Raw genomic sequence first — 27995 nt, 5'->3', positions numbered from 1 at the left:
CTGATTATTTTTATTTATTTTTTTCTCCTTTCTTTTTGTTATCTCAATTTTAATTAATTACTATTTTAATCTTTTTTTCCACAATCATAATCAACAAAAAAATAATAAATCATATAACCTACAAAAAAATTGAAAATGATAGCAAATCTATTTTCCTCATTTGAACCCTCTACTTTTAATTCATCAACTTTATCATTAAATTGAATAAGATCATTAATTATAATTATCATTATCCCCCCTCTTTTTTGATTAATCCCGTCACGATGAAATCATATTTGAATCTTAATCATATCAGCCATTCATAAAGAATTTAAAATTTTGATTAAAAACCCAAAATGAAAAGGAAGGACATTAATTTTTTGCTCATTATTTTCTATTATTCTAATTAATAACTTTATTGGTTTATTCACCTACATTTTTACTAGATCAAGACATATAAGATTCACTTTAGCACTAAGCCTTACACTTTGAATTAGATTCATAATTTTTGGTTGAATTAATAATACAATTCATATATTTGCACATTTAGTTCCTCAAGGTGCCCCGGCACCGCTTCTTCCATTACTAGTAATTATTGAATCAATTAGAAATTTAATTCGACCGGGTACTTTAGCCATTCGATTAACAGCAAACATAATTGCTGGGCACTTATTATTAACTTTACTAGGAAATTCTGGAGCTTCTCTCAACTTTCAAACTCTAAATATTCTAATTATTATTCAAACTCTCCTTTTAATTCTTGAGTCTGCAGTAGCAATAATCCAAGCTTACGTCTTTTCAATTTTAACAACCATTTACTCTAGAGAAGTAGCTTAACTTTAATGAAACAAAACCACCCATTTCATCTTGTTGACCAAAGCCCATGACCATTAGTTACTTCCTTTAGAGTATTTTCTATACTTATAGGAACAATTAAATGATTCCACCTTTATGACAATTCTTTATTTATTATAGGATTTATTTTAACATCAATCTCTTCTTTTCAATGATGACGAGATATTGTCCGAGAAGGAACTTTTCAAGGGCATCATACTTTAAAAGTAGTAAATGGTCTTCGATGAGGTATAATTTTATTTATTACCTCAGAAGTCTTCTTTTTATCGCCTTTTTCTGAGCATTTTTCCATTCAAGCCTTTCTCCATCTATTGAACTAGGTATAAACTGACCACCAAAAGGAATCTCACCTTTTAACCCCCTAGAAATCCCCCTACTAAATACTTTAATCCTACTAACTTCAGGTCTAACAATTACCTGAGCTCATCACAGACTAATGGAAAATAACGCTAATCAAGCTACCCAAAGACTTTTTTTAACAGTTCTACTAGGATTTTACTTTTCTCTTCTACAAGCTAATGAATATATTGAAGCCCCATTTTCTATTGCCGACAGAGCCTACGGATCAACTTTTTTTATAACCACAGGCCTACACGGCCTTCATGTGTTAGTGGGCTCTACCTTCTTATTAGTATGTCTTTTACGAATAATAAAAAACCACTTCTCAATGACCCATCATTTTGGATTTGAAGCTGCTGCCTGATACTGACACTTTGTCGATGTAGTATGACTTTTCTTATACATTTCAATTTACTGATGAGGTAGATAAAATAAAATTTAAAAATTAAACTTAACTTAAGTATTATAATTATTATATTTAACTTCCAATTAAAAAACCTAGAAAACTCTAGCTTAAGTAATTATTATAATTTTTATTATAAGAATTATTATCTCTTTTATTTTGTTAGTCTTAACTTTAATTTTAAATGTCATCTCAAAAAAAAGCTTCTATGACCGAGAAAAAAATAGACCGTTTGAATGTGGCTTTGACCCTAAAAATTTGGCACGACTCCCCTTCTCCCTTCATTTTTTCCTAATTGCTATTATTTTCATTATTTTCGATGTTGAATTAACTCTTTTCCTCCCTTTTATTCTAATTTTTAAAATCTCAAATTTTTTAATTTTAAGATTTTGTGTAAGATTTTTTATTGTTATTCTTTTAATTGGCTTATTCCATGAGCAAAATCAAGGCTCCTTAGACTGAACAAAATAAATATAAAAAAATTAGGATAATAGTTTATAAACCAAAAACATTTAACTTGCACTTAAAGAAACTAAAATTTTTAGTTATCTTATTAAAAATTTACTTATTTAAAATGACCGAAAACAAAAATTTGTATTTAATTTCGACTTAAACCTCTGGTAAACCTTAATTTACCTCCGTTAACCTGCCCCTATTTAAAATCCTAGATAATTAAATTAATTGAAACCAAAGAAGGAGGTATTCCACTGTTAATGGAAAAATTGGAAAAATTCCCAATTAAAGAATTAAGAGTACTCAGAAAGAAGCCTCTAACTTCATCTCTAAGCAGTGAAACACTGTTTTTAATTCTTATTTTCATAGTTTAATTTACAAAACTTAACTCTTTCATAGTTAAAATGAGAGACCCCTTCTCTCTGTGAATATTTTTATTCCTAAACAAACCCTGTTACCCCAGTATCTTCAATACTGTGCTCTCTTTTCTTTTAAGCTATAGAAATTTTTAAAAATTAATTTAATAATTAATTAGCTATAAAAAATATAAATAAGCCACCCAGTAAAATAAATTAAAAATAATGTAAAAAACATCTTTAGATGATTTCTAGAAAAAAGAGATTGAACATTTGCACTCAATATTTTTGTAACCCTAAAAAGACCTTTTCTACCATAGTATTCTAATCAACCCTGATCTAGAACAGAATAAAACGTTTTACCTAAAAATAAAACATGTTTATTAACCCCTATAGTTGAAATAACTGGTATATTTCACATTCCTACTAAGAATAAAGAAACACTCTTTATACTTAAATATAAATTTTTGTAAAAAAACTCTATTTGAATTAATTCTAGGCCAACTATTAATCCTAAAAAAATAAAAAATAAAGTTAAAAACTTTATAAATCTGGGTAAAATAATAAAATATGGAATATTTAAAAAAACTCATGAATAGCAGCTACCCATGAAAATTACTAAACCTACTAAACCCAATATTCTTTTTGTTATACCCTCATTGTTTCTGTCTCTAAACTTCTTAATCTTAAAAATTTGGCCTCTCTTCAAAAAACATAGTAAGAAAGCCGGATTGAATAGGCTGCTGTTAGCCCAATAGAGAAATAAAAAATAAAATAAACAAAAGTTCTTGAATACTGTATAGATAAAGCTTCTGCAATTAAATCCTTTGAGTAAAAACCTGATATAAAAGGCAATCCACAAAGAGCAAAATTTCTAATATTTATACAAGCCCTAGTTAATGGAAGATTTTCTGTTAAGCCCCCATATTTCGAATATCCTGGTTATCCCCAAAATTGTGAATAATCGCCCCCGCACACATGAACAATAAAGCTTTAAATAAAGCATGGATTAATAAATGTATAAAAGCTAAATCTCTTTCCCCTAAACTTAAAATTGTTATTATTAATCCTAACTGACTTAAAGTTGAAAGAGCAATAATTTTCTTCAAATCATACTCAAAATTTGCAGCTAACCCCGCTATAAACATTGTTAGTAAAGAAATAATTAATAAAAACTCTATTATTTCCATAGATAAAGCTTCTCTTACCCGAATTAAAAAATAAACCCCCGCAGTAACTAAAGTTGAAGAATGAACTAAAGAAGACACGGGAGTAGGGGCGGCCATCGCAGCTGGAAGTCAGGATGAAAAAGGTAATTGAGCACTTTTAGTTATAGCTGCAAGAATAATTAAAACTAAAACTATTTTTATTAAATTTTCTGTTTCCCCCCCACTTTGAGCCCATCTTAAATAAAAAATAAAATTAAATGAACCGAAATGAACCCCAAAAGAAATAGCTAAGATAATTGCAGCATCACCAATTCGATTAGATAGAGCAGTCAATATCCCCGCTCTATTTGACTTAACATTTTGATAATAAATAACTAAAGCGTAAGACACCAAACCTAAACCATCCCAACCAATTAAAATAGAGACTAAATTTAAATTTAAAATAAGTATTATTATTGAACAAACAAATATAACCATTAAAAAAATAAAACGTTTTAAAAACTTGTCCCCAACTATGTATTCCGAACTATAATTTAAAATTATTGATGAAATGAAAAAAACGAAACTTATAAATAAAAAAGTTTTTCAGTCAAAATAGAAAACCCCCTCAATAGAAATCCCTAATAAATATTAAACCCATAAAAAAACAAAAAATTGAAAAAATTGAAAAAATTGAAAAATAAACCATGCAATATAAAATTACCTAAATCAAAATTATTTGTATCTTTAACCCCACATATTATTTTTTTTATTAAACTATCTAGGTCTTTTTTGTTTAAAACGACTTAGGTTAAATACTAAAAATTAAATTCACAGGGATAAAGATTCAGACTTTAAAAACATAATATTTAAAGGGAGTGTAAAATTACTACATAAAATTCTCGAATAGAAATCTGGTAAACTCTGAACATTCTTGATCTTAAACTACCATGTTGAGTGAAAGAAAATAAAAATAATGAGTAAACTGCTCTAAAAAACACCATAATCAATAAAATAAAGGAAAAATTGAAAAATTGAAAAAATTAAAATAATTTCACCTAATAAATTTAATGAGGGAGGAGCCGATATATTAGACGAACATAATAAAAACCAACATAATGCTAAACTTGGAAAAATATTTATAACTCTTTCATAGTTAAAATGAGAGACCCCTTCTCTCTGTGAATATTTTTATTCCTAAACAAACCCTGTTACCCCAGTATCTTCAATACTGTGCTCTCTTTTCTTTTAAGCTATAGAAATTTTTAAAAATTAATTTAATAATTAATTAGCTATAAAAAATATAAATAAGCCACCCAGTAAAATAAATTAAAAATAATGTAAAAAACATCTTTAGATGATTTCTAGAAAAAAGAGATTGAACATTTGCACTCAATATTTTTGTAACCCTAAAAAGACCTTTTCTACCATAGTATTCTAATCAACCCTGATCTAGAACAGAATAAAACGTTTTACCTAAAAATAAAACATGTTTATTAACCCCTATAGTTGAAATAACTGGTATATTTCACATTCCTACTAAGAATAAAGAAACACTCTTTATACTTAAATATAAATTTTTGTAATAAAACTCTATTTGAATTAATTCTAGACCAACTATTAATCCTAAAAAAATAAAAAATAAAGTTAAAAACTTTATAAATCTAGGGTAAAATAATAAAATATGGAATATTTAAAAAAACTCATGAATAGCAACTACCCATGAAAATTACTAAGCCTACTAAACCCTAGTATTCTTTTTGTTATACCCTCATTATTTCTGTCTCTTAAACTACTTAATCTTAAAAATTTAGCCTCTCTTCAAAAAACATAGTAAGAGAGCCGGAATTGAATAGGCTGCTGTTAGCCCAATAGAGAAATAAAAAATAAAATAAACCAAAGTTCTTGAATACTGTATAGATAAAGCTTCTGCAATTAAATCCTTTGAGTAAAAACCTGATATAAAAGGCAATCCACAAAGAGCGAAATTTCTAATATTTATACAAGCCCTAGTTAATGGAAGATTTTCTGTTAAGCCCCCTATATTTCGAATATCCTGGTTATCTCCCAAAATTGTGAATAATCGCCCCCTGCACACATGAACAATAAAGCTTTAAATAAGCATGGATTAATAAATGTATAAAAGCTAAATCTCTTTCCCCTAAACTTAAAATTGTTATTATTAATCCTAACTGACTTAAAGTTGAAAGAGCAATAATTTTCTTCAAGTCATACTCAAAATTTGCAGCTAACCCCGCTATAAACATTGTTAGTAAAGAAATAATTAATAAAAACTCTATTATTCCTATAGATAAAGCTTCTCTTACCCGAATTAAAAAATAAACCCCCGCAGTAACTAAAGTTGAAGAATGAACTAAAGAAGACACGGGAGTAGGGGCGGCCTATCGCAGCTGGAAGTCAGGATGAAAAAGGTAATTGAGCACTTTTAGTTATAGCTGCAAGAATAATTAAAACTAAAACTATTTTTATTAAATTTTCTGTTTTCCCCCCACTTTGAGCCCATCTTAAATAAAAAATAAAATTAAATGAACCAAAATGAACCCCAAAAGAAATAGCTAAGATAATTGCAGCATCACCAATTCGGTTAGATAAAGCAGTTAATATCCCCGCTCTATTTGACTTAACATTTTGATAATAAATAACTAAAGCGTAAGACACCAAACCTAGGCCGTCCCAACCAATTAAAATAGAGACTAAATTTAAATTTAAAATAAGTATTATTATTGAACAAACAAATATAACCATTAAAAAAATAAAACGTTTTAAAAACTTATCCCCAATTATATATTCCGAACTATAATTTAAAATTATTGATGAAATGAAAAAAACAAAACTTATAAATAAAAAAGTTTTTCAGTCAAAATAAAAAACCCCCTCAATAGAAATACCTAATAAATTTAAAACCCCAATTTCTATAAAAATCGAAAAATTTTTTCTCATAAAAAAACAAAAAATTGAAAAAATTGAAAAAATTGAAAAATAAACCATGCAATATAAAATTACCTAAATCAAAATTATTTGTATCTTTAACCCCACATATTATTTTTTTATTAAACTATCTAGGTCTTTTTTGTTTAAAACGACTTAGGTTAAATACTAAAAATTAAATTCACAGGGATAAAGATTCAGACTTTAAAAACATAATATTTAAAGGGAGTGTAAAATTACTACATAAAATTCTCGAATAGAAATCTGGTAAACTCTGAACATTCTTGATCTTAAACTACCATGTTGAGTGAAAGAAAATAAAAATAATGAGTAAACTGCTCTAAAAAACACCATAATCAATAAAATAAAGGAAAAATTGAAAAATTGAAAAAATTAAAATAATTTCACCTAATAAATTTAATGAGGGAGGAGCCGATATATTAGACGAACATAATAAAAACCAACATAATGCTAAACTTGGAAAAATATTTATTAAACCCTTATTTAAATAAAATCTCCGCCTACCAGAGCGCTCATACATAAAATTAGCCTAAACAGAATAATCCAGAAGACCTTAAGCCATGGGCCAATATTAAAATTAAGCCTCCTGTTATACCCCAAAGACTTAAAGATAAAATGCCGGAGACAACTAAACCCATATGAGAAACTGAAGAGTAAGCAATCAATATTTTTATATCACTTTGTCGGATACATTCCAAAGAAATAATAAAACCACCGATTAAGGAAATAAAAATAAAAATTATATTTAAAGAAAGCCCAATAGGTCCTAGTGAATATTTTTATAACTCGTATTAAACCATAGCCCCCTAGCTTTAATATAATTCCAGCTAAAATTATTGAACCAGAAATAGGGGCCTCTACATGAGCCTTTGGAAGCCATAAATGAATCAAAAATAAAGGATTTTAACAAAAAAAACCATATTTAAACACAGATACAATAAAATATTATCCTCAACTAAAAAAAAAATAAACTCTATTCTTAAATACTTAGTATATAAATAAAATAAAGCTACTATTATAGGAAGAGATATTAGTAAAGTATAAAAAAATAAGTAAACCCCTGCAGAAACCCGCTCAGGTTGATTTCCTCACCCAATAATTAAAAATAAAGTAGGGATTAATCTAATTTCAAAAAATAAATAAAAAATAAATAAATTTAAGGAACAAAAAGTAAAAATTAATCTCAATAATAAAAATATTACAAAAAATAAAAATATTTTTCTAAAAAATTTTTCCTTATAAATATTAAAACTAGCTAAAATTATTAAAAAACAAATTCAAAACCTTAAAGATACTAGAACGTACCTAAGTAAATCTTCTCCTATACCGTAACCCAAAGAAAGAAACTCTCATGAAAACCTTATTTTTAAAAGTCTTAAAAAAGTTATAATTAACCCAAAGTAAAATAAAGACCACCAAGCACCCCTAACTAAAGATATAATTATCAAAAATAAAACACCTAAAATTAAATCTAACATTTCAAATTATCATAATAAATCAAATGTAAATAAAGAATCTCTGCCATAAGTTCGAATAATCAAACCAACAAACTCAACCCCAAAGCCCCCTCACAAACAGATAAAGCTAAATAAATAACTGATAGAAAAACTTCTAAAGAAAACCCACTACAGAAAAAGAAAATTAATGAAAAAACTGAAACAACCACTACTTCAAGCCTTAGTAACATTACTAAGAAATGCTTATAATTTAGAGAATAAACAACTAAACCTGAAATAAAAAGAAGAGAAAATGGAATAATATAATAATTAATTACTGTCATTATTAAAACTTAAAGCATTAATAATTTAAATAAAATATTAGTCTTGTAAACTAACTTTAAGAAAAACTTTCTTTTAATGCTTCAGGAAAAAATAAACCTACTTTTCTTTAATCTCCAAAATTAAAATTTTTATATAAACTATTTCCTGATATTTTCCTAATTATTAGACTAATTTTTGTGTTGTCCTACCTATTCATTTTTTTAAAGCACCCTCTTAGGTTGGGGGGAATTTTATTTACTCAAACATCTTTAGCCGCTTTAGCAAGAAGCTACCTTTTTATAAACTCTTGATATAGATATATCCTTTTCTTAATTATAATTGGGGGTATATTAATTCTTTTTATTTACATGACTAGAATCGCGTCTAATGAAAAATTTTTAGAAATTGCTTTTTAATTAGTGTATTTCTTATCTCTTATTCTTTTTTTAATGATACTTTTATAGAGAAATTAATTAGTACAAAATGAAATTTTTTCTGACTAGATGAAAGATTTAAACCATGAACTCTTTCCAAATTTTTTAATGAACCCTTTTACCAAATAATTATTTTTTTAATAATTTATTTATTTTTAATTCTAATTGCTACAGTAAAAATCTTAGGAAAGCCAAAAGGATCCCTACGGCAAAAATAATAAAATTTATGTTATAATGCCCAAAATAAAACACCCAACCACAACAAACTTTATTTATTCTTTAAAATTATCAAGAATATAATAAATAATATAATGGAAATACCCCCCATAATATTTTATTCCCTATTTAGGAAATACTATTGTTCAATGAATTTGAGGAGGATTTGCAGTAGATAATGCTACTTTATCACGATTTTTCGCTCTTCATTTTATTCTTCCCTTCATTATTTCTATTCATCTTCTTTTTCTCCATCAAACAGGATCTAATAACCCACTAGGAATTAATAGAAATATTGATAAAGTCCCATTTCACCAATTTTTTACATTTAAAGACCTATTAGGAGCCTTAATTATAATATTTATCCTCTCCCTCCTCTCTCTTCAAGCCCCCTATTTATTAGGAGACCCGGATAACTTTACTCCTGCTAACCCTCTAGTTACCCCAATCCATATTCAGCCTGAATGATATTTCTTATTTGCATATGCTATTCTTCGATCAATTCCTAATAAACTAGGGGGGGTAATTGCACTTGTTTTAAGAATTGCTATTCTTTATATTCTCCCCTTTAGAAATAAAAAAAAATTTCAAAGAAATCAATTCTACCCTATTAATAAGCTCCTATTTTGATCACTTTTTTCAATTGTAATCTTATTAACTTGAATTGGAGCACGACCAGTAGAAGACCCCTATATTTTAATTGGACAATTACTCACAGTTTTATATTTTTCTTTCTTTTTAATTAACCCACTAACTGCTAAATTTTGAGATAAATTGATTTTTAGTCAATAATTATGTGTATAAATATAATTAATTGATAAATAGATACTACTCATTCTATTTATTATTGATACTCATTAAGCTATTAAAGTTAATGAGCTTGAAATAAGTATATATTTTGAAAATATAAAAAAGAAACTACAAATTTTCTATTAACTTTTATACTAAAAAAAGTTAGTTAACAAAAAAAAATTGAGATACTCCCAATTGAAATAAATAGTATTAAATATATTAAAGATACAGGTAAAAACCTCTTTCAAGCTAGATATATTAATTTATCATACCGATACCGGGGTAAGGTCCCCCGAGCTCAAATCCAAAAAAATCCGATTAAGCCTAACTTTAAGAAAAATCAATAATTAAATACATCAGCGCCTAAAAAAACTAAAACTCTAATTCATTCTATAAATAAAATTCTGGCAGTACTCTGCTAAAAAAATTATAGCAAACCCCCCACTTCTGTATTCTACATTAAATCCAGGACACCAGCTCAGATTCCCCCTCAGCAAAGTCAAAAGGAGAACGATTAGTCTCAGCTAATAAAGAAATTAAAAATATTGCTCTTAAGGGTAAAAGTAAAAAAATAAATCATACATTTTCCTGAAAATTAGAATAATCCCTTAAATTAAATCTAAAAATTATAAATAAAAAAGATAATAAAATTAAAATTAACCTTACCTCATAAGAAATTATCTGAGCAATAGAGCGAATTCTACCTAATATTGCATAATTAGAATTTGAGGACCAGCCAGCTAATATAACTGTGTAAACCCCCAGCCTTCTAATTCCTTAAAACAAATAATAATGAATTAGAAAAACTAAAATTTAAAGAATAAAACGGAAATCTTAACCATAATAATAAAGAAAAAAATAAATTTATAATCGGAGATAAATAATAAATCACTAAATTTGAAAAAATAGGAAATGTCTGTTCTTTAGAAAATAACTTAATAGCATCTCTGAAAGGCTGGAGAAGTCCAATAAATCCTAAGTTTATTAGGCCCCTTTCGAATATGAATATAACCTAATACTTTTCGCTCCAATAAAGTTAAAAAAGCAACTCCAACTAAAACACAGATAATCTGAATTAATCTAGTTACAATTAATAAAATACTATCTTTTAAAATCAAGTATTACATATGAAAGGAACCCTCATATTTGTAAATTCTAAATTTATTGCACTAATCTGCCAATGTAACTAACACAAACAATAATAAAATAGATGATTAATTTTTTTTTAAATTTTAATAGTATTCAAACATTTTACTTTAAAAAAGAAATATCTGGTCCTTTCGTACTAAAATATTTTTTATTTTATAAAGATAGAAACCGACCTGGCTCACGCCGGTCTAAACTCAGATCATGTAAAATTTTAAAGGTCGAACAGACCTAATGTTTTAGCTTCTACACCAAAAATTTATTTTAATCCAACATCGAGGTCGCAAACTTTTTCTTCGATTTGGACTCTAAGAAAAAATTACGCTGTTATCCCCAAGGTAATTTTTCTTTTAATCTTAAAAAAAGGATCATTTTTATTCACTTATTAATGAAATTAAAAATAAAAAAGGTTAATTAAATTTTTCAATCACCCCAATCAAATACTTTTTTACTAAAATAAATTTATATTTCCATATTTTATTTTTAAAAATAAATATTAAACTCTATGGGGTCTTCTCGTCTTTTATAAAAATTTAAGCTTTTTAACTTAAAAATAAAATTCAAAATTCTTAGATTGAGACAGCTATTTTTTCATCAAACCTTTCATTCCAGCTTTCAATTAAAAAACTAATGATTATGCTACCTTAGCACAGTCAAAATACCGCGGCCGTTAAATATAATACATCACTGGGCAGGCCCGACTTTCAATTATTAAAAATTTCCTGAAAGACATGTTTTTAATAAACAGGTGAAAAATAATTTGCCGAGTTCCTTAACCTAATCTCTAAATGCTAATTAAATTTTTTACCAAAATTACCCTACTAATTTTATCATTATTTCCCCATTTTTATGATTTAAATATATATTAAAGTAAAATAAGTAAAATAAACTTTAAATATAAAAAATTATTTTAAATAAATTAGTTATTAAACACTAAAATAAAAACTTCTAATTCTATAAATTTATTTTTAAATTTTAAATTTTTTATACTTTTTTTAATTTAAAGCTCAACCCCTAAACTATTTAACTTTAAAAATAACTATTATCCCCTAAAAAATTATTTATTAAAATTATAAATTAAATTTATTTCCTTTAAAACTAGATATATTAATAAACGACTAGCATTTCACCCCCATAAACTTATTTATAATAATTTTTCTACATTAAAAATTATAAGTCTATAAATCTTATTAATTCGAGAAATATTAAACTATAAACATTTTTTTTAATAAACCCTGATACACAAGGTACAAAAATTTAATTCTTCTTTTTTTCATTAAAAAAATTTCTTTCACAATACTAATTATCTATAATAAAATAAAAATTTTTTCTTTTAAAATAATAAAACATAAAGATTTTTCTTTAATTTTTAAAAATCAAAAACATCGACAAATTTAAAATAATAATTCCCTTATTCAAGGCATATTAAATTTAATATTCTATTTAATGTAAGTAAAATGCTTCTAAAAGCTTTACCCTGTCTTCTAGAGACACCTTCCAGTACACCTACTATGTTACGACTTATTTCATTTTAAAATGAAAGCGACGGGCGATATGTACACATTTTAGAGCTAAAATCATTTTATATGAATTTTACATAATTACTCTCAAATCCAATTTTAAAATTATTTTAAAAAATTTTTCCAAAATTTAAATTATTGTAACCCATCTCTTCTTTCTTATAAACTACATCTTGACCTGAATTTCTTTTTTTAAAAACTCTGAATATTTAACTCTTCAAAAAAAATATTCAACCACAGCGATATATAAACTAAAAAAAAAAGTAATAAAAATCGTGGACTATCAATTACAGGACAGGTTCCTCTGAAAAGACTAAAATACCGCCATTCTTCTTAATTTTCAAGAATTTAAAATCTCTCTTAATTTTCTCTCCTAGCACTAATTTAGATAAAATAATTACATTTTAATAATAGGGTATCTAATCCTAGTTTTAAAACAAAATTTCTAAGCTTCAAAATCTTATATATTTAAAAATTTTATAAAAATAAAATTTCACCTAATAAAATTACTCTAAATTTTTAGCTTATCTAACTTAATTTTTAACTTCATCTAAACTATTTTTATAGCACAATCTGTATAATCGCAACTGCTGGCACAAATTTAGTTTGTACTAAATATTATTATCTTTATCTTAAATTTTTAAATTTAAAAAACTAATTACTGTAACCACTGAATTTTAGGCAAGCCCCCCTATTTATAACGAACTTTAGTATAACACAAAAATTTACATTAAATTTAAAAATAAATAAAAATTTAGAACTGAAACACTCTTTCGACATTTTCAACTTTTATAACATAAAGGGGGTTAGGTCCCCACGGGATCCTCATCCCGACCGGTATTCGGCTCTATTGGCTATTAAAAAAGAAATTCCCCAACTTCTATTTTAATTAGCTCTCAACACCCTAAAATTTTAATTATTTCCCCCCAACTTTAAAAAATAAAAAATCTTAGTGTATCTTCCGTTCTAGATTTATTTAAATAATAAAATAAATCTACTAATAAGACTTACGAAATAGTTCCCACCTCAATTTTTTTCAAAATTGAATTTTTTTTGACTTAGAACAAAAAATATAACATCATTATTACCCCATAATAAAAACGCCTATAATTTTTCAATTTTTACCCTAAGGGAAAAATATACCACTAAAAAGTTAATTAATAAAATACCTCAATTAAGTACCTTTTAAATTTTATTTTTAATTAATTCTTTCATCTGCACTTAGAACAAAAATATAACATCATAATTACCCCATAACAAAAACGCCTGTAATTTTTCAATTTTTGCCCTAAGGAAAAAATATACTACTAAAAAGTTAATTAGTAAAATGCCTTGATTAAGTACCTTTTAAATTTTATTTTTAATTAATTCTTTCATCTGCACTTAGAACAAAAAGTATAACATCATAATTACCCCTTAACAAAAACGCCTGTAATTTTTTAATTTTATCTCCAAGGTAGAAATATACTACCAAAAAATTACTTAGTAAAAATGCTCTAATTAAGTATTTTTAAATTTTATTTTTAATTAATTCTTCCATCTGCACTTGGAACAAAAAATATAACATCATAATTACCCCATAACAAAAACGCCTGTAATTTTTCAATTTTTGCCCTAAGGAAAAAATATACTACTAAAAAGTTAATTAGTAAAATGCCTTGATTAAGTACCTTTTAAATTTTATTTTTAATTAATTCTTTCATCTGCACTTAGAACAAAAAGTATAACATCATAATTACCCCTTAACAAAAACGCCTGTAATTTTTTAATTTTATCTCCAAGGTAGAAATATACTACCAAAAAATTACTTAGTAAAAATGCTCTAATTAAGTATTTTTAAATTTTATTTTTAATTAATTCTTCCATCTGCACTTGGAACAAAAAATATAACATCATAATTACCCCATAACAAAAACGCCTGTAATTTTTCAATTTTTGCCCTAAGGAAAAAATATACTACTAAAAAGTTAATTAGTAAAATGCCTTGATTAAGTACCTTTTAAATTTTATTTTTAATTAATTCTTTCATCTGCACTTAGAACAAAAAGTATAACATCATAATTACCCCTTAACAAAAACGCCTGTAATTTTTTAATTTTATCTCCAAGGTAGAAATATACTACCAAAAAATTACTTAGTAAAAATGCTCTAATTAAGTATTTTTAAATTTTGTTTCTAATTATCCTATCTGCACTTAGAACAAAAAGTATAACATCAATACTATATAACTAAAATGCCTTAATTAAATACTACTTCCAAATTAATTTTAATATAAAAATTTAAAAAATCAAGTAATTTCAATTAATCTTGGAATAAAAATTTAGAAAATTAAGTATTTTTAATTAATCATTGGAATAAAAATTTAAAATCTGTAATATTTTTAGTTATTTTATAGAAAATTGCTCATATAAGATTTTGGGGTGTTTAAAAAATTTTTAAAATTAATGACATTAAGTAATTCTTTAACAAAAAGAAAGAAAATTTTTTTTTTTTACTAATCTATTATATATTAATAAATTTATTATATACATATATATATTATAGTTTATTTATATATTAATAAATCATTTATAGATTTAGTTAATATATAAATGTATAAATCAAATAAAGTTTCTCTCTCACCCTCATCTAAGAACCTTTAAAGATCATATAGATAATGGTATATTAAACAATCTCTTTGATTTATAAATTAACCAATTAGAGTTTAATTTAAGATTAATACTTAGATCGATAATTAGAATGCCAAAAATGGCTCACGATTTAACTGTGTGATTAATCTATAAATAATTTATATATTAATAAATTACAATACTTATTATATATATGTAAGCTATTTATTATTTATATATTACAATATTCTGAGCAATTATGTATTTAAAAATTATTTATAAATGTTCATAACCTTATTGATTTATAATTATAATTTATAAATTATCTATATATTAATAAATTATTTATATATATATATATTATATTATTATTTATATATTAATAAATTATTTATATATTTATTTATTATTATATATTAATGAATAAATAATTTATGGGGGCTTGAAAATTTAGAAATGCTTCCGAAATAAAAATTTAAAAATTTAAAAAATAAGACACCTTTTATTCAAATTTCAACATAAAATTAAGTAATTTCAATTAATTTCGAAATAAAAATTTAAAAATTTAAAAAATAAGGCACCTTTATTTAAATTTCAACATAAAATTAAGTAATTTCAATTAATTTTGGAATAAAAATTTAAAATCTGTAATATTTTTAGTTATTTTATAGAAAATTGCTCATATAAGATTTTGGGGTGTTTAAAAAATTTTAAAAATTAATGACATTAAGTAATTCTTTAACAAAAAGAAAGAAAAATTTTTTTTTTTTTTTTATTTTACTAATCTATTATATATTAATAAATTTATTATATACATATACAGGGTGTCCCACGACGAAAGACCTCGATTGATATTGGAAAAAGTGTAAATAGGAGAGTTTTGAAAATTTGGTAGGATACTGATGTGGGCATGCCCAATCCAACTAAAATATTTTCAAGATGGTTGCACTTCCGCTTATACCGGAAGTCGATCACAACTTTCTTATTTTAAATAGAACACCCTATATATTATTACATATTTGGATTCCTCACAAAATTCTGACCAACTTTTGTATAGAATGCCCTATGCCTATCTCTAGCCGTTTTCGAAATATTTGATGTTTTTCCAAAAAAGTGACAGTTGCAACGCTCAACATATTTTTGTACTATGTTAAAACCGTATTTCATTTTGCAATGAAACTTTGGGTTATTGTAAATAAAGGATCGTTTTATTAAACTGAGGGTGCGTAACGACTCATTTGTATACAGGGTCGTCAAAAAAAAATCATAAATTTGCCACTAAAAAAAATGAAAAATCTCAAGTTTTTTAAATGGAAACCCCCATTTTTTATGACGGAATCATTTTGAGCATTAAAAATTACTATAAGTTTCAATTTACTTGCCTATACCTAAATCCAACCCATTTCGTTTTATTTGAGAATAAACATTTTTTTATTGGGCTGCATGCTCGGCTGCATGGTTGGAATTAGCTGGTACTCTAGTTGGCCATGCTTTTGACACACGGTGATATTGGAGAACTGCAGGGCATGTTAATAACACTAGTTTTGAGTGTTTTGACAACTGCAAATATGCCGTCGCGGTTACGTTATTCAAACCAAGATTGCTTAAATCTGTTTATTATTTACGGAAAATGTGATAAAGTTGTGAGTAGAACATGTGAGGTATTTGCCGCTCGTTATCTAGAAAAACCAAATCCATCACCAAAAGCTGTCAAGCAAATAATTGAAAATTTTAAGAATACGGGATATGTGAAGATAAAAGCTATTAAAACAAAACCAATTCTTAATAATACAAATGTAGAAATTGCAATTTCTAACCAACTTTTGTGTACAATGCCCTATTCCTATCTCTAGCCGTTTTCGAAATATTTGATGTTTTTCCAAAAAAGTGACAGTTGCAACGCTCAACATAACATGCTTTGCAGTTCTCCAATATCACCGTGTGTCAAAAGCATGGCCAACTAGAGTACCAGCTAATTCCAACCATGCAGCCGAGCATGCAGCCTAATAAAAAAATGTTTATTCTCAAATAAAACGAAATGGGTTGGATTTAGGTATAGGCAAGTAAATTGAAACTTATAGTAATTTTTAATGCTCAAAATGATTCCGTCATAAAAAATGGGGGTTTCCATTTAAAAAACTTGAGATTTTTCATTTTTTTTAGTGGCAAGTTTATGATTTTTTTTTGACGACCCTGTATACAAATGAGTCGTTACGCACCCTCAGTTTAATAAAACGATCCTTTATTTACAATAACCCAAAGTTTCATTGCAAAATGAAATACGGTTTTAACATAGTACAAAAATATGTTGAGCGTTGCAACTGTCACTTTTTTGGAAAAACATCAAATATTTCGAAAACGGCTAGAGATAGGCATAGGGCATTCTATACAAAAGTTGGTCAGAATTTTGTGAGGAATCCAAATATGTAATAATATATAGGGTGTTCTATTTAAAATAAGAAAGTTGTGATCGACTTCCGGTATAAGCGGAAGTGCAACCATCTTGAAAATATTTTAGTTGGATTGGGCATGCCCACATCAGTATCCTACCAAATTTTCAAAACTCTCCTATTTATACTTTTTCCAATATCAATCGAGGTCTTTCGTCGTGGGACACCCTGTATATATTATAGTTTATTTATATATTAATAAATCATTTATAGATTTAGTTAATATATAAATGTATAAATCAAATAAAGTTTCTCTCACCCTCATCTAAGAACCTTTAAAGATCATATAGATAATGGTATATTAAACAATCTCTTTGATTTATAAATTAACCAATTAGAGTTTAATTTAAGATTAATACTTAGATCGATAATTAGAATGCCAAAAATGGCTCACGATTTAACTGTGTGATTAATCTATAAATAATTTATATATTAATAAATTACAATACTTATTATATATATATAAGCTATTTATTATTTATATATTACAATATTCTGAGCAATTATGTATTTAAAAATTATTTATATATATATATATATATATATATTATATTATTATTTATATATTTAAAAATTATTTATATATACTTATTATTTATTTATTATATATATATAAGTAATTTATGAAATGGGATAAGCTAAAGAATTACTTAATGTCATTAATTTTTTTAGTTTGATGTTATGTTTTTTTTACTGCTACATTAAAAAAAAATGAAAAAAATTTGAAAAAATTTGAGACTCAAAAATGAAGTAAATATCTTCTTTTTTGTTTAAAACGACTTAGGTTGGGGACCTAGCGCCTTTGATGTTATGTTTTTTTTACTGCTCGAAGAAGAAATTTTTTTATTTTTAAAAATAGAATGCCTGAAAAAGGGTTATCTTGATAGGATAAATCATACAATAAATTTTGTTTCTATTAAAAATTATTAACTTCCTGAAAATCCTAACCAGATAAGAGTTTAAATGAAAAATCAATATGGATCCCCCGACATATTGATTGATTAGTTGAAAATTACTTATGAAACCTTCATTCGATGAGAGTTTAGATGAAAAATCAATATGGATTCCCCGACATATTGATGGATTAATCGAAAATTACTCATGAAACCTTCATTCGATGAGAGTTTAGATGAAAAATCAATATGGATTCCCCGACATATTGATTGATTAGTTGAAAATTACTCATGAAACCATCATTCGATGAGAGTTTAGATGAAAAATCAGCATAATACCCAGTTATGTTGATGGATTAATCAAAAATTACTCATGAAACCTTCATTCGATGAGAATTTAGATGAAAAATCAATATGGATTCCCCGACATATTGATTGATTAGTTGAAAATTACTCATGAAACCATCATTAGATAAGAATTTAGATGAAAAATCAGCATAATACCCAGTTATGTTGATGGATTAATCAAAAATTACTCATGAAACCTTCATTCGATGAGAGTTTAGATGAAAAATCAGCATAATATCCAGTTATGTTGATGGATTAATCGAAAATTACTCATGAAACCTTCATTCGATGAGAGTTTAGATGAAAAATCAATATGGATTCCCCGACATATTGATTGATTAGTTGAAAATTACTCATGAAACCATCATTCGATGAGAGTTTAGATGAAAAATAAGCATAATATCCAGTTATGTTGATGGATTAATCGAAAATTACTCATGAAACCTTCATTCGATGAGAGATTAGATGAAAAATCCGAGGAAAAATCAGCATAATATCCAGTTATGTTGATGGATTAATCAAAATTACTCATGAAACCTTCATTCGATGAGAATTTAGATGAAAAATCAATATGGATTCCCCGACATATTGATTGATTAGTTGAAAATTACTCATGAAACCATCATTCGATGAGAATTTAGATGAAAAATCAGCATAATATCCAGTTATGTTGATGGATTAATCGAAAATTACTCATGAAACCTTCATTCGATGAGAGTTTAGATGAAAAATCAATATGGATTCCCCGACATATTGATTGATTAGTTGAAAATTACTCATGAAACCATCATTCGATGAGAGTTTAGATGAAAAATAAGCATAATATCCAGTTATGTTGATGGATTAATCGAAAATTACTCATGAAACCTTCATTCGATGAGAGATTAGATGAAAAATCAGCATAATATCCAGTTATGTTAATGGATTAATCGAAAATTACTCATGAAACCTTCATTCGATGAGAGTTTAGATGAAAAATCAATATGGATTCCCCGACATATTGATTGATTAATTGAAATTGAAAATTACTCATGAAACCTTCATTCGATGAGAGTTTAGATGAAAAATCAGCATAATATCCAGTTATGTTGATGGATTAATCGAAAATTACTCATGAAACCTTCATTCGATGAGAGTTTAGATGAAAAATCAGCATAATATCCAGTTATGTTGATGGATTAGTTGAAAATTACTCATGAAACCTTCATTCAATGAGAGTTTAGATTAAAAATCAGCATAATACCCAGTTATGTTGGTGGATTAATCGAAAATTACTTATAAAAATAGCCTTCGATGAAAATTTAGATAAAAATTAAGCGCCTCATATGAATTTTTTATAAAATAAGTATTTTTAGTACAAATTAAATTTAAATTTATATCACTAAATTATACCTGAGAGAATCAAACTATCTCTTAAAGCATCAAAAACTTTTATACATCCGTTATATTAAAGTATAAAGTATAATTTTTTTAAAAAGATAAGCTAAATTTTAAGCTATTGGGCTCATACCTCAATTATAAAGGTAAAATCCTTTTCTTTTTAATTATAAATTTTTATAAAATAATATTTTCTTTTAGTTTAATCTTAGGAACTATCATTTCTATCTCAGCAACTTCCTGATTTACAGCTTGAATTGGATTAGAAATTAATCTTTTATCTCTAATACCTTTAATAAAATCATTTAAAAATAAATTTTCAGCAGAAGCCTCTTTAAAATATTTTATTACTCAGGCCATAGCCTCCGCAACTTTAATTTTTTCTATTATTTTAATTGCCAATTTTAAATATTCTAGATTCTTTGAAATTTCTAATTTAAGATCCCCCCTTTTAAACTTAGCTCTATTAATGAAAATCGGTGCAGCCCCCCTTCATTTCTGGTTACCTGAAGTAGTAAGAGGAATTTCTTGATACATAAATATAATTATTTTAACGTGACAAAAAATTGCCCCAATAATTCTTCTTTTCTATTCAATAAAATCTTCTATTATAATCAGAATATTTATTATTCTCTCGGCTCTAATTGGAAGACTAGAAGGAATTAACCAAACATGTTTACGAAAATTACTTGTATTTTCTTCAATTAATCATATTAGGTGAATACTCTCTGCTCTATCAAGATCTTTAAATTCATGATTATTATATTTCTTAATTTATTCTTTTATAAATTTAAATATTATTTTTTTACTTAACCTAAATAAAATCTTTTTCTTTAGACAAATTGATAAAATCTCTCCTAATAAATCTATTAAATTCTTCTTTTTTATAAATTTTTTATCTTTAGGGGGATTACCCCCATTTATTGGATTTTTTATTAAATGAATTACCCTAAACGAAATAATTTATAATAAACTTTTCTTTTTATCTATTATACTAATCATTTTAACTCTTATTGCTCTTTACTTCTATTTACGAATAACCTTTAGAACATTAATACTAAGAACAATAGAAAATGTCACCCCCTTTTATTCAAAAATCTCTTTTTTTTCTACTTTTTCATCTTTTATTACTCTATCAAGAATAACCCTATTATTTTCTTTTACTTCCTTCATTTAAAAGAATTTAAGTTAAGAAAACTCTTAGCCTTCAAAGCTAAAAATAGGGTAAAATAAACCTAATTCTTATAAAAGTATTTATTTTTCCCTAAACTTTAAAACTTTAAAAAATATTTATTTTACCTTTAAACTTGCAATTTAATATCCTTATTCTTAGACTATAAAATCCTAAATGATGAAAGAAAAATACTTTTCATAGATAAATTTACAATTTATTGCCTAAACTTCAGCCATTTCATCAAAATTTAAATTTTTATGTAGTTTATTTATTTCTTCTATTTATATTACGCCCGAATAAATGATTATTTTCTACTAACCACAAAGACATCGGCACTTTATATTTCATTTTTGGATCTTGATCAGGAATAGTGGGAACATCCCTAAGAATACTAATTCGAACAGAACTCGGAACCCCAAGAAGCTTAATTGGAGACGACCAAATCTTTAACACAATTGTTACTGCTCATGCCTTTATTATAATTTTTTTATAGTTATACCAATCTTAATTGGAGGTTTTGGAAATTGATTAGTCCCATTAATACTAGGAGCACCTGATATAGCCTTCCCACGACTTAATAATATAAGATTTTGACTTCTACCCCCATCCTTAGCTCTTTTAATTATAAGAAGAATTGTAGACAAGGGAGCTGGTACTGGTTGAACAGTATACCCGCCTTTATCAGCCAATATTGCTCATGAAGGAACTTCAGTAGACTTAGCAATTTTTAGCTTACATATATCAGGAGTTTCTTCAATTCTAGGAGCTATTAATTTTATTTCTACAATTATTAATATACACCCAAAGGATGTAACCCCGAACAACTTACCTTATTTACATGAGCAGTAAAAATTACAGCAGTTCTTCTCCTTTTATCTTTACCAGTACTTGCCTGGAGCAATTACTATATTACTTACAGATCGAAATATTAATACATCATTCTTCGACCCAGCTGGATGGAGGAGATCCTATTCTTTACCAACATCTATTTTGATTCTTTGGACACCCTGAAGTATATATTTTAATTTTACCCTGGATTTGGATTAATTTCCCACATCATTAGACAAGAAAGAGGAAAAAAAGAAGCTTTTGGAGTCCTAGGAATAATTTATGCTATAACTGCAATTGGACTTTTAGGATTTGTAGTATGAGCTCACCATATATTTACAGTAGGTATAGACGTTGATACTCGAGCCTATTTTACTTCAGCTACTATAATTATTGCTGTCCCCTACAGGAATTAAAATTTTTAGATGATTGGCCACTTTCCATGGAGCTCAAATTTCATTTAACCCTTCAAGACTCTGATCTCTAGGATTTATTTTCCTTTTTACTATAGGAGGACTTACCGGAGTTATTCTAGCTAACTCTTCTATTGACATTATTCTTCATGACACTTACTACGTAGTAGCACACTTTCACTACGTTCTATCAATAGGAGCCGTATTCGCTATTATTGCAGGAATCGTTCAATGATTCCCTTTATTTACAGGTCTAACCTTAAACAAAAAATATCTTAAAATTCACTTTTTTACTATATTCGTAGGAGTAAATTTAACATTTTTCCCACAGCATTTTCTAGGGTTTAAGGGGAATACCACGACGTTACTCAGACTACCCAGATGCGTATCTTTTATGAAATATTATTTCCTCTATTGGAAGGATAATCTCCCTATTAGAATTTTTTATTTTATTTTTATCATTTGAGAAAGATTCTCTTCTCACCGAAAAAGTATTTCAGCCTTAAATTTAAATTCTTCTTTAGAATGACTACAAAATCTACCCCCTACTGACCACTGTTATAATGAGTTACCAGCAGTAAGAAAAACCTAAATTTAAATAAAGAAATTTTCTTTTCTAATATGGCAGATTAAGTGCAATGGATTTAAGCTCCATAAATAAAGAATTATATTCTTTTTTTAGAAATCGCACCATGAAAAACCCTTCTTCTTCAAGATAGAGCCTCTCCAATTATAGAACAACTCACTTTTTTCCACGATCACACTCTTCTAATTTTAATTATTATCACCATTCTTGTCGGACAAATATTAATTTCAATATTATTTAATAAATTTACTCACCGCTTTCTTCTTGAGGGACAATTAATTGAAATAATTTGAACAATTCTCCCAGCTCTAATTCTTATTGTCATTGCTCTTCCATCCCTTCGAATTTTATATATCCTAGACGAACTTTATTCCCCAATAATTACTATTAAAGCTATCGGACATCAATGATATTGATCCTATGAATACTCAGATTATAAAAAAATTGAATTTGACTCATATATAATCCCATCAAATGAATTAAAAAATTTTAACTTTCGCCTATTAGACGTAGATAATCGACTAGTAGTACCGTTTAATTCACAAATTCGTATTCTTACAACATCTACGGATGTAATTCATTCATGAGCAGTCCCCTCACTAGGAATTACAATTGATAGAACCCCTGGCCGCCTAAACCAAACTAACTTTTTTATTAACCGAGCTGGATTATTTTTTGGGCAATGTTCTGAGATCTGTGGAGCAAATCATAGATTTATACCCTATCTCAATTGAAGCTATTAGATCTAAATATTTCATTTCCTGAATTAATTCTCAATAAAATATATAAAATATTAAAAAATAAACATTAGATAGCTTAAAAGCAAGCACTGGTCTCTTAAACCAAAACATAGTAAATTAGCACCTACTTCTAATGAATAAAAAATTAATTTTAAAAATTTAGTTAAAATTATAACATTAGCTTGTCAAGCTAAAATTATTAATAAAATTAATAATTTTTAATTCCTCAGATAGCTCCCTATAAACTGATTATTTTTATTTATTTTTTTCTCCTTTCTTTTTGTTTATCTCAATTTTAATTAATTACTATTTTAATCTTTTTTTCCACAATCATAATCAACAAAACAATAATAAATCATATAACCTACAAAAAAATTGAAAATGATAGCAAATCTATTTTCCTCATTTGAACCCTCTACTTTTAATTCATCAACTTTATCATTAAATTGAGTAAGATCATTAATTATAATTATCATTATCCCCCCTCTTTTTTGATTAATCCCGTCACGATGAAATCATATTTGAATCTTAATCATATCAGCCATTCATAAAGAATTTAAAATTTTGATTAGAAACCCAAAATGAAAAGGAAGGACATTAATTTTTTGCTCATTATTTTCTATTACTCTAATTAATAACTTTATTGGTTTATTCCCTACATTTTTACTAGATCAAGACATATAAGATTCACTTTAGCAGTCAGCCTTCCACTTTGAATTAGATTCATAATTTTTGGTTGAATTAATAATACAATTCATATATTTGCACATTTAGTTCCTCAAGGTGCCCCGGAGCCGCTTCTTCCATTACTAGTAATTATTGAATCAATTAGAAATTTAATTCGACCGGGTACTTTAGCCATTCGATTAACAGCAAACATAATTGCTGGGCACTTATTATTAACTTTACTAGGAAATTCCTGGAGCTTCTCTCAACTTTCAAACTCTAAATATTCTAATTATTATTCAGACTCTCCTTTTAATTCTTGAGTCTGCAGTAGCAATAATCCAAGCTTACGTCTTTTCAATTTTAACAACCATTTACTCTAGAGAAGTAGCTTAACTTTAATGAAACAAAACCACCCATTTCATCTTGTTGACCAAAGCCCATGACCATTAGTTACTTCCTTTAGAGTATTTTCTATACTTATAGGAACAATTAAATGATTCCACCTTGATGACAATTCTTTATTTATTATAGGATTTATTTTAACATCAATCTCTTCTTTTCAATGATGACGAGATATTGTCCGAGAAGGAACTTTTCAAGGGACATCATACTTTAAAAGTAGTAAATGGTCTTCGATGAGGTATAATTTTATTTATTACCTCAGAAGTCTTCTTTTTTATCGCCTTTTTCTGAGCATTTTTCCATTCAAGCCTTTCTCCATCTATTGAACTAGGTATAAACTGACCACCAAAAGGAATCTCACCTTTTAACCCCCTAGAAATCCCCCTACTAAATACTTTAATTCCTACTAACTTCAGGTCTAACAATTACCTGAGCTCATCACAGACTAATGGAAAATAACGCTAATCAAGCTACCCAAAGACTTTTTTTAACAGTTCTACTAGGATTTTACTTTTCTCTTCTACAAGCTTATGAATGTATTGAAGCCCCATTTTCTATTGCCGACAGAGCCTACGGATCAACTTTTTTTATAACCACAGGCCTACACGGCCTTCATGTATTAGTGGGCTCTACCTTCTTATTAGTATGTCTTTTACGAATAATAAAAAACCACTTCTCAATGACCCATCATTTTGGATTTGAAGCTGCTGCCTGATACTGACACTTTGTCGATGTAGTATGACTTTTCTTATACATTTCAATTTACTGATGAGGTAGATAAAATAAAATTTAAAAATTAAACTTAACTTAAGTATTATAATTATTATATTTAACTTCCAATTAAAAAATCTAGAAAACTCTAGCTTAAGTAATTATTATAATTTTTATTATAATAATTATTATCTCTTTTATTTTGTTAGTCTTAACTTTCATTTTAAATGTCATCTCAAAAAAAAGCTTCTATGACCGAGAAAAAAATAGACCGTTTGAATGTGGCTTTGACCCTAAAAATTTGGCACGACTCCCCTTCTCCCTTCATTTTTTCCTAATTGCTATTATTTTCATTATTTTCGATGTTGAATTAACTCTTTACCTCCCTTTTATTCTAATTTTTAAAATCTCAAATTTTTTAATTTTAAGATTTTGTGTAAGATTTTTTATTGTTATTCTTTTAATTGGCTTATTCCATGAGCAAAATCAAGGCTCCTTAGACTGAACAAAATAAATATAAAAAATTAGAATAATAGTTTATAAACCAAAAACATTTAACTTGCACTTAAAGAAACTAAATTTTAACTTAATAAATTTTTAGTTATCTTATTAAAAATTTACTTATTTAAAATGACGGAAAACAAAAATTTGTATTTAATTTCGACTTAAACCTCTGGTAAACCTTAATTTACCTCCGTTAACCTGCCCCTATTTAAAATCCTAGATAATTAAATTAATTGAAACCAAAGAAGGAGGTATTCCACTGTTAATAGAAAAATTGGAAAAATTCCCAATTAAAGAATTAAGAGTACTCAGAAAGAAGCCTCTAACTTCATCTCTAAGCAGTGAAACACTGTTTTTAATTCTTATTTTCATAGTTTAATTTACAAAACTTAACTCTTTCATAGTTAAAATGAGAGACCCCTTCTCTCTGTGAATATTTTTATTCCTAAACAAACCCTGTTACCCCTAGTATCTTCAATACTGTGCTCTCTTTTCTTTTAAGCTATAGAAATTTTTTAAAATTAATTTAATAATTAATTAGCTATAAAAAATATAAATAAGCCACCCAGTAAAATAAATTAAAAATAATGTAAAAAACATCTTTAGATGATTTCTAGAAAAAAGAGATTGAACATTTGCACTCAATATTTTTGTAACCCTAAAAAGACCTTTTCTACCATAGTATTCTAATCAACCCTGATCTAAAACAGAATAAAACGTTTTACCTAAAAATAAAACATGTTTATTAACCCCTATAGTTGAAATAACTGGTATATTTCACATTCCTACTAAGAATAAAGAAACACTCTTTATACTTAAATATAAATTTTTGTAAAAAAACTCTATTTGAATTAATTCTAGGCCAACTATTAATCCTAAAAAAATAAAAAATAAAGTTAAAAACTTTATAAATCTGGGTAAAATAATAAAATATGGAATATTTAAAAAAACTCATGAATAGCAGCTACCCATGAAAATTACTAAACCTACTAAACCCAATATTCTTTTTGTTATATCCTCATTGTTTCTGTCTCTTAAACTTCTTAATCTTAAAAATTTGGCCTCTCTTCAAAAAACATAGTAAGAAAGCCGGATTGAATAGGCTGCTGTTAGCCCAATAGAGAAATAAAAAATAAAATAAACAAAGTTCTTGAATACTGTATAGATAAAGCTTCTACAATTAAATCCTTTGAGTAAAAACCTGATATAAAAGGCAATCCACAAAGAGCAAAATTTCTAATATTTATACAAGCCCTAGTTAATGGAAGATTTTCTGTTAAGCCCCCCATATTTCGAATATCCTGGTTATCCCCAAAATTGTGAATAATCGCCCCCGCACACATGAATAATAAAGCTTTAAATAAAGCATGGATTAATAAATGTATAAAAGCTAAATCTCTTTCCCCTAAACTTAAAATTGTTATTATTAATCCTAACTGACTTAAAGTTGAAAGAGCAATAATTTTCTTCAAGTCATACTCAAAATTTGCAGCTAACCCCGCTATAAACATTGTTAGTAAAGAAATAATTAATAAAAACTCTATTATTTCCATAGATAAAGCTTCTCTTACCCGAATTAAAAAATAAACCCCCGCAGTAACTAAAGTTGAAGAATGAACTAAAGAAGACACGGGAGTAGGGGCGGCCATCGCAGCTGGAAGTCAGGATGAAAAAGGTAATTGAGCACTTTTAGTTATAGCTGCAAGAATAATTAAAACTAAAACTATTTTTATTAAATTTTCTGTTTCCCCCCCACTTTGAGCCCATCTTAAATAAAAAATAAAATTAAATGAACCGAAATGAACCCCAAAAGAAATAGCTAAGATAATTGCAGCATCACCAATTCGATTAGATAGAGCAGTCAATATCCCCGCTCTATTTGACTTAACATTTTGATAATAAATAACTAAAGCGTAAGAC

At 26.6% G+C, this 27995-nt stretch overlaps 2 protein-coding genes, 1 long non-coding RNA gene and 7 pseudogenes across 4 annotated transcripts in view; 4 read left to right on the top strand and 6 right to left on the bottom strand.

Annotated features, from left to right (window-relative positions):
- The window catches only part of LOC145739533 (uncharacterized), a 177733-nt gene that overhangs the window by 122261 nt on the left and 27477 nt on the right, over nt 1–27995 (bottom strand). The window lies entirely within an intron of this gene.
- LOC145739529 (NADH-ubiquinone oxidoreductase chain 5 pseudogene) lies at nt 5–27838 on the bottom strand (annotated as a pseudogene). Its single transcript, XR_014181068.1, has 2 exons — nt 26193–27838; nt 5–2140 (listed from the first exon to the last, which is right to left on the bottom strand). The product of XR_014181068.1 is annotated as an NADH-ubiquinone oxidoreductase chain 5 pseudogene (transcript).
- LOC145739526 (ATP synthase subunit a-like) lies at nt 136–1628 on the top strand (annotated as a pseudogene).
- LOC145739527 (NADH-ubiquinone oxidoreductase chain 5 pseudogene) lies at nt 2535–3921 on the bottom strand (annotated as a pseudogene).
- LOC145739543 (NADH-ubiquinone oxidoreductase chain 5 pseudogene) lies at nt 4320–6407 on the bottom strand (annotated as a pseudogene).
- On the bottom strand, nt 6619–7780 carry LOC145739542 (NADH-ubiquinone oxidoreductase chain 4-like; the record flags this gene model as incomplete). Its single annotated transcript, XM_081994937.1, is given in 4 exon segments — nt 6619–7032; nt 7034–7261; nt 7263–7405; nt 7408–7780. Coding segments are annotated over 4 exon segments (954 nt in total), but the record flags the coding sequence as incomplete, so codon positions are not given.
- LOC145739541 (NADH-ubiquinone oxidoreductase chain 1-like) lies at nt 9872–10826 on the bottom strand (the record flags this gene model as incomplete). The annotated part of the gene is given in 5 exon segments (XM_081994936.1): nt 9872–10114; nt 10116–10172; nt 10174–10482; nt 10484–10684; nt 10686–10826. Coding segments are annotated over 5 exon segments (732 nt in total), but the record flags the coding sequence as incomplete, so codon positions are not given.
- Nucleotides 19785–23078, top strand: LOC145739540 (NADH-ubiquinone oxidoreductase chain 2-like; annotated as a pseudogene).
- On the top strand, nt 24012–24867 carry LOC145739525 (ATP synthase subunit a pseudogene; annotated as a pseudogene).
- Nucleotides 25002–25666, top strand: LOC145739531 (cytochrome c oxidase subunit 3 pseudogene; annotated as a pseudogene).

This window comes from Ips typographus, unplaced genomic scaffold, assembly GCF_016097725.1.
Source record: "Ips typographus isolate SLU unplaced genomic scaffold, UJ_Ityp_2.0 IpsContig33, whole genome shotgun sequence".
In the NCBI taxonomy this organism is placed as follows: Eukaryota; Metazoa; Arthropoda; class Insecta; order Coleoptera; family Curculionidae; genus Ips; species Ips typographus.
This window is presented reverse-complemented; position numbering and strand designations above follow the sequence as displayed.